Raw genomic sequence first — 8031 nt, 5'->3', positions numbered from 1 at the left:
ACACCATGATCAGGGATGGGGCCTGCTGCCCAACTGCCCATGGCCCCACCCCCCAGCCGGCTGCACCCCCCTCCGCCCCCAATCGGGGCAGGCCAGCTGGACCCCACCTGTGCACAAATTCGTGCACCAGGCCTCTAGTGTTTATATATTCATGTTTATATACTTATTACTTTTTTGACATTTATTTCCAACTTGAGGCCCGATGTACAAATTCGTGCACCAGTGGGGTCCTTCAGCCTGGCCTGCGGGATTGGGCTGAAACTGGCTCTCCGACATCCCTCAAGGGATCCCAGATTGTGAGAGGGCGCAGGCCAGGCCGAGGGACCCCACCGGTGCATGATCGGGGCCAGAGAAGGACGCGGGAGGTTGGCCAGCTGGGGAGGGACCACTGGAGGGCTCCAGGGTGTGTCCAGCCTATCTCGCTCAGTCCGGATCACCCAGACCCCAGCAGCAAGCTAACCTACCAGTCTGAGCATCTGCCCCTGGAAGTCAGTGCACGTCATAGCGAGCGGTTGAACGGCCTTAGCATATCATTAGCATATTACACTTTGATTGGTTGAATGGCCAACTGGATAACCGGACACTTAGCATATTAGGCTTTTATTATATAGGATTGTTTTTAAACCACCTTGGCTTAAGTTATTTCATTCATTTTTTAAACAAGGCAAAAAATACTCTAATTCCATGACTATAAAAACATTATCTTAATAAATTGTTTAAATCTTTCCTGGTTTTCAATACTTTTAAATGCTTCCTGATTCATCATTCAGATACTTACAAATGCTTACTCTGAAAAATTCCTTCAACTGTACCTAAGGCTCCCTAGATTTTTGTTGGAGTCTTAGAATGAGACCATTAGAAACCTAAATAATCATTCAAACACAAGAATGTAAATAGGAAGTGTTATAAAAATCCGAACATGAAAAAAATAAAATAAAATCTGAACATGATCAGCCTGGCTACATGGCTCAGTGGTTGAGCGTCAACCTACAAACCAGGAGGTCACAGTTCAATTCCTGTCAGGGCATATGCCAGGGTTGTAAGCTCGATCCCCGGGGTGGGGCATACAGGAGGTAGCTAATCAATGATTCTCTCTCATCATTGATGTTTCTCTCTCCCTATCTCTTCCTCTCTGAAATCAATAAAAATATATATTTTTAAAAATCTGAACATGATCAGAGTAGAAATTCCATGTTTATGTATTCCTTGATTACTGGGTGTAGTACATATGCACTAGGTTTTCTCCTAGTCCAGGAGTCAGCAAACTACAGCCCACTGATGCACTATATGTGTTGTAAATAAAGTCTTGCTGGAACATAGCCAGGCCCATTCCCTTATGTATTATCTATAGCTGCCTTCACACCACAATAGTTGAGGTAAATAGTTGCAACAGAAGTCATACATAACCCACAAAGCCTAAAATATTTACTAACTAGCCCTTCATAGAAAAAGTTTATCAACCACTGTCCAATGTGGAGATTTCCCAAATGAGCTTCCATATGCAGTTCCTAGGGGGCCTATGGGGAATTCTGAGTAGGATGACTCTTTGTTGTATTGGGTGTCCAGCACATTGTAAAATGTTTAACATGCCCCCTCGGAGCTACAATGCTAATACCACTCCCAGGCCTCATGTTAATCAAAATTCCCCCTACATTTCCAAAAACTCTTGGAGAGAGAAGTACTATCTCTAGTTGAGAACTACTGGGGAAGTAAATTAGCTCAGAGTAAAGAAGGAGAAAATATAGTTCATAAATTCTAAATGCTACCAACAGATGAGAAATACAGTTAGATTTTGAGAACAAACTGAAAGTACATTCTTCTTCCACTTTGACACTTGGCAAAAGATAAACTAATTTCTTCTTAATAAAGTCAGGCTTTATAATTTAATGACTATATCAAGACACATGGTGTTTAATCAAAGGTTAAAAGTAAATTTATAAGGCAATCTTACCGATCTGTTCCATCCAGATTTGATTTGTGAATGAAATTAAGTTTTGCATCTGCCCAATAAAGCTTTCGTTCTTCATAATCCAAAGTCAATCCATTTGGCCAGTAAATTTCAGTGTTTATTATAACGAAGCGACTTGAACCATCCATTCCAGCACGCTCTATCTTTGGTACTTCTCCCCAGTCTGTCCAGTATATGAATCTAAAAATCACATAAACAATAAACCCATGACATAAGCAGGTTCACAGCAAAGTATTTCATAATTATAACTATTAGATAAAGAAAACTCAGGAACACTCAAATTAAAACACCAGAAATTATCAAAATTTTAATAATCTACCTGGTAATAACTGATTGAGGCAAGCATAATAAAAGATGCAAAAAACATCTGATCAAAGTTTACTGGGAAAAATAATGTTTACACTATCTTAATATATCTCCCCACATTACTTATTAATGACAAAGGGGAAACGGGTAACTTTAGAGAAAATAAGCTTGGTGGGCACCACCTTAACCCTGCCCCAAAATGCATAGCCTAAACAAATTTATGAAAATAACAGAGAAACAAATTGAGGAACATTCTGAAAAACAATATCAAGTCATGAAAGTCAAAGAAAGGCTGAGGAACCATTCAAGGATATTAAAGGAAAATAAAGAAACATGGTAACTACATTATTAAGTGCATGATTCTAATCGGTTGGGGAAATGCTATAAAGACATTATTGGGAAACCTAAAAAATCTGATGGACTGTCAAATTACATAATAGTAATGTACTAAAGTTAATTTCATATATATGATCACTGTACTATGGTTAGAGTATACAAAATTTCATTATGCTATTTTTGCTTCTACAGATGTGAATATTTTTCAAAAAACATGGAACCTGGCCCATGTGGCTCAGTGGTAGAGTGTCTCACTGAAGGGTCACAGGTTTGATTCCTGGTCAAGGGCATGTACGTAGGTTGCAGATTCGTTTCCCAGCCCCAGTTGGGGTGCCTGAAGAAGGCAATCAATCGACGTGTCTCTCTCACATTGATGTTTCACTCTCTCTCTCTCCCTCCTTCCCTTCTCTTTCAAAATTCAATGGAAAAAATATCCTTGGGTGAGAATTCACAAAGAAAAAAAAAAGAAAATCTTAATAGTCTCATTCCAGAGGGGGAAAACATTTGCCCTTGATTTAAAGGCAAAACTCTTAATATGTTATATTTCAATCAAAATCATTTTTTAAAAGTTAAATGAGGTATTATGAGCTAGACATGAGGTACTCAATTAATGTGTTTAAATGCAACTGAAATTCAGGTATAACTTTTACTCAAAAAATAGGTGGAGCCCAGCTGGCATGACTCAGTAGTGAGCATCAACCTATAAACCAGGAGGTCACGGTTTGATTCCCGGTCAGGGCACATGCCCAGGTTGCAGGCTTGATCCCCAGTGTGGCAGATCAATAGAAGTGGCAGATCAATGATTCTCTCTCATCATTGATGTTTCTATCTCTCCCTCTCTGAAATCAATAAAAATATATATTTTTAAAAATAGGTGGAACTCTAATACTGGAATGATTCTACTTATGCATACTGGTATTTCATATAAAGTGCTTACTCAAATGACAGGAAGAGAATATCAGGTGGGGAATAAACATACTTTCTAACTACAAGGTATTATGCTAACGGTTTTGCACATTACCTCACTTAGGCCTTATAGCAACATTATAAAATACTAGAGACCCGGTGCATGAAATTCGTACACGGGGGGGGGGGGGGGTGCCTCAGCCTGGCCTGCACTCTCTCACAGTCTGGGATCCCTCTAAGCCAGCAGTGAGACATCCCTCTCGCAGTCCAGGACCCCTTGCTCCTTACCGCCTGCCTGCTTGCTGCTCCTTACCACTCGGCTCGCTGCTCCTTAGCACTGCTGCAGTGGCAGGAGAGGCTCCCGTCACCACCGCTGTGCTCGCCAGCAGTGAACCCAGCTTCTGGCTGAGCAGCGCTCCGCCTGTGGGAGTGCACTGACCACCAGAGGACAGCTCCTGTGTTCAGCATCTGCCCCCTGGTGGTCAGTGCGTGTCATAGCTACCAGTCGAACAGTCAAATGGTCGCTTAGGCTTTTATATATATAAACTAGAGGACCGGTGCACAAATTCGTGCATGGGTGGGGTCTGGCCGGCCCAACCTGATCGGGGTCCATCAGGACTGACTGGGCCAGGCCAGCCAGGGGGAAGGGCCACGGGCAGCTGGCTGGCCAACCCCGCCCCCTGGTTGAACTCCAGGTTGAACTCCCGGTCAAGGGGACAATTTGCATATTAGCCTGTTATTATATAGGATAGAGAGAGATGATCTCCATCACCATTATTTCAGGTTTTTAAAAACTCAGAAAAGTTACCAAACTGCTCAAAGTCACACAGCTAATAATTACAGAACAGAAATTCAAATCTGTATGCCTCAGATTCCAACACTTATGCCACAGATCAGAGCCTTGATTTGTAAAGGCAAAGTGCTCCCTAAATTGATGATGATTAATGATGATGATCCCTAAAACTAATGAAAAAATAGAAAAATATTATCAAAAAGAACTAAAGTCTCTGAGAATTGATCAAAGGACATACAACAAAACAAGAAGCATTTATTCAAGAAAATCTACCAAATCACAGTAAGTAATGTTGTATTTCAGCTAGAGGTTACTAGCATCAGCATCCATAGTACTGCTGAGTTTGTGGCACAGAAGTTTTACTCTGAGCAGATACGACAGGCCAAAAAGATTGGCAGTTAACTGGCCCTAAAAGAGGGGACTGCCTTTATTTGGAGCACTTATGGAATACTGTCAAAAACAAGAGTGCTCTCGCAGTGGCAAACAATCCCAACAATAGTGGTCAGGAAAGACAACAAAATGACACACCAGACAGAAATTTAATAGGGAGATCCTTGGTAGTCAGGAAGGCTATTGCATGCACAAGGCGGCTTCTGCTCAAGAGACACTAAAGAGATCAACCAAACACTAGTCTCTGGCTGAACGTAGGACAAACTTTAAAATTCCTAAAATTTGAAAACATTCCCCAAACCACAAACAGATTCAAAGAAAAATGATGAAACAATTATTGGTTCAAGGCATTTAGGAACAACCTCTAATCTAGTGGTTCTCAACCTTCCTAATGCCGCGACCCTTTAAGACAGTTCCTCATGTTGTGGTGACCCCCAACCATGCAATTATTTTCGTTGCTACTTCATAACTGTAATTTTGCTACTGTTATGAATCGTAATGTAAATCTCTGGTATGTGGGATGTATTTAGGTGACCCCTGTGAAAGGGTCGTTAGACCCCCAAAGGGGTCGCGACCCACAGGTTGAGAACCGCTGCTCTAATCAATCATTAACAGACCACTAAATTATAGTGCCCAGGGACAATCCCTAGAAAGCCAGGCATAAAAAAAAATTTTTTAAAGAAAAAAGGTGTAGCCCTTCAGTAAGAGAAAAGTTTCCTTCAAATATTTTCTTTGAAATTCCAAATTGTAGCCTTCCTTCTCTTCTAGAGCTTTGTTGGAGAAGCAGTTTCTAGAGTAATTTTCTTGTTTTGGTTTGGGTGGTTTTTTGTTTTTTTGCTGGCCTTTACAAAGTCTAATAAACTTTTAGGGTGGTGGGGGTGAAGTTGAGCAGTGATTTCAGAAGCAGACATTGAGAGGAAAACACATTCAAAAGAATTAGTTGAAGCAAGTCATTAAACAAATAAAAACAATAGCAAAGCAACAAGCCAGGGAGGGCTCAGAATCCACACATGCTATAAGGACATCAATTACCTGTCTGAAGGTATTTACCTCAAAACCTCCACTGCAACTGAAACAAGGACATTAGGATCTGGGTTTTGCCACTCTAGTAAACCAAGAAAAGGAGGAGGTGGAGATGGAAGAGAAGGAAGCAAAGGTGGCAACAGCAGCAACAAGGACCACAAGCAATCCATTCCAGTGAGGTTGAGGGCAATAACAATGGCTAATACAGTTTTAATTAGTTCATCCTTCTTTAATCCATAGTTTTACAAAAAAGCACTGGCAGCATTTTTAGGAGTATCTTTTGCCTCAAGTCACTGAGAGAGTACAAACAGTGGTGAATATACCACTGTGCAAGGTCAGTGAAGGAACCACTACCAACAACCAACAACAGATTTAGAGTGTTATTCCTGACTAAGACTCCAAGTCTGGTTCTTCTACCATTTAAGAAACTCTATGAGTAACCCAATGTAAGCTTTCAAAATATTTTTTCTGTTTAAATTAGAGGGATTTTTATTGCTTAAAACTATGAACACTAACACACATTTTAGATAGAAACAGCATCCCAAAGCATTACTTTAAAAGTTTTAAACTAAGTTACTTCAACTCTTTTGTGCCAGCAATGCCTCGTATCTTAGAACTCCTCCCACCCACACCATCTTACAAATGGCATGTTTCAAAAGTCTCACAGCTCTTCCCTCAATCTACTGTGACTCCTCCTCATTAAGGGCCAATGTCAACATTCATGAGAATGACTGGTAGAAAACTGTCAGGCATATCACATCCTGAACTGCCATCTAGACACTTACCTTAAAGAGTATCTTGATAAAAACTGATATAAAGGGAACAATTCGTGACAGATTTGATATTTATGTCACCATAAACATGAAACAAAGAGGTGTAAAGGAACGGAAAATCACTAAACTGCTTCATCTACACCATTGTAATTTAAAAACTCAATAATCATCAATACAAAATGACCATGAGATAATCGGTTCTTAAATACTCAGAAACTAGAATTGTACATGTAATTAACAGTTATGCTATGGTCTGAATGCTTATCCCTTCAAACTTTATATGTTAAAATCATAACACCCAAGGTGATGGTATAACCAGGTCTCGAGTGATTAGGTCATCAGAATGGAGCCCTTATAAATGGGACTAGTGCCCTTATAAAAAAGGGCCCAAGAAAGCTTCCTTGCCCTTTCTACTGTATGAGGTTACAGTGAAAAACAAACAAACAAACAAAAAACAGCTATCTAGGAAGCAGGCCCTCACCAAACAACAAATCTGCCAATGCCCTGATCTTGGACTTTGCAACCTCCATAATTGTGAGAAATAAATGTCTATTGTTTATAAGCCACCAGTTATATTTTTTATAGAAATCCAAACAGACAAATACAAGTTATCTTTAACACAATGTTTCTAGATTGTGCACATCCTTCCTTATACAAATATACTACTACTATTACTACTACTACTGCTACTAATAATAATAATAATAATAATAATAGTGGTAGTAATACCACCACCACCAACAGCAGCAGAAGCATGAAATACCTAAAGCATAAATTTTCAACCCTGGCAGCATTTAAGAATGACCTAAGAAACTCATTAAAGTATCAATAACTTGGTTTCTTCTATCAGAGATTCTCATTAAATTGGTCAGGCATCAATATTGTCTAAATTTCTCTAAAAGAATTCTAATGCACTCAAACAGGGTTTAGAACCAGTAAAAAGAAATCTGCAAGCACCTATTTATCCTTAGCACTCAGTTTCTGTACAAGTGGTGTTAATATATTTAACTCATTAACCAGTTGACCATAAATATCCTATCTAATAATAGACAAACATGGTAATTAACCATACCTCCGCTACGCTTCCCATTGGCTAATCAGGGTGATATGCAATTTAACTGCCAACCAAGATGGCAGCCGGCAGCCATGCTGCTGAAGCGAACATGAGGCTTGGTTGCCCCAGCGATGGAGGAAGCCAAGGTTCCCCGCCTGCCGCGGCCTGTCTCTGAGCTCCAGATCAAACAATGTTGCAATTATAGAAGCTAAACAAACCCCAGACACCTGCTTTCAGCCAGCCACAACCATCAGCCCCTCATCCAGGCTGGCCAGGCACCCCAGTGGGGACCCCCACCCTGAAGGGGGTGCGGGCAGCGTGAAAACAGCCATCAGCCCCTCATACAGTCTGACCAGGCACCCCAGTGGGGACCCCCACCCTGAAGGGGGTGCGGGCAGCCTGAAAACAGCCATCAGCCCTTCATCCAGGCTGGCCAAGCACCCCAGTGGGGACCCCCACCCTAAAGGGGGTGCAGGCAGCC

The 8031-nt window shown here is 40.9% G+C and overlaps 1 protein-coding gene across 1 annotated transcript in view; it reads right to left on the bottom strand.

Moving 5' to 3' along the window:
- LRP6 (low density lipoprotein receptor-related protein 6) overlaps positions 1–8031 on the bottom strand; it is a 134965-nt gene that overhangs the window by 78916 nt on the left and 48018 nt on the right. Inside the window, exon 3 of the mRNA XM_014540204.1 lies at positions 1952–2149. Within this exon, the coding sequence (XP_014395690.1) occupies positions 1952–2149 (198 nt within the window). The remainder of the gene's footprint in view (positions 1–1951; positions 2150–8031) is intronic.

The sequence above is a fragment of the Myotis brandtii genome, unplaced genomic scaffold (genome assembly GCF_000412655.1).
Source record: "Myotis brandtii unplaced genomic scaffold, ASM41265v1 scaffold237, whole genome shotgun sequence".
Lineage (NCBI taxonomy): Eukaryota > Metazoa > Chordata > Mammalia > Chiroptera > Vespertilionidae > Myotis > Myotis brandtii.
The sequence above is the reverse complement of the archived record's forward strand: the minus strand, read 5'-3'. Positions and strand labels throughout refer to the sequence as shown.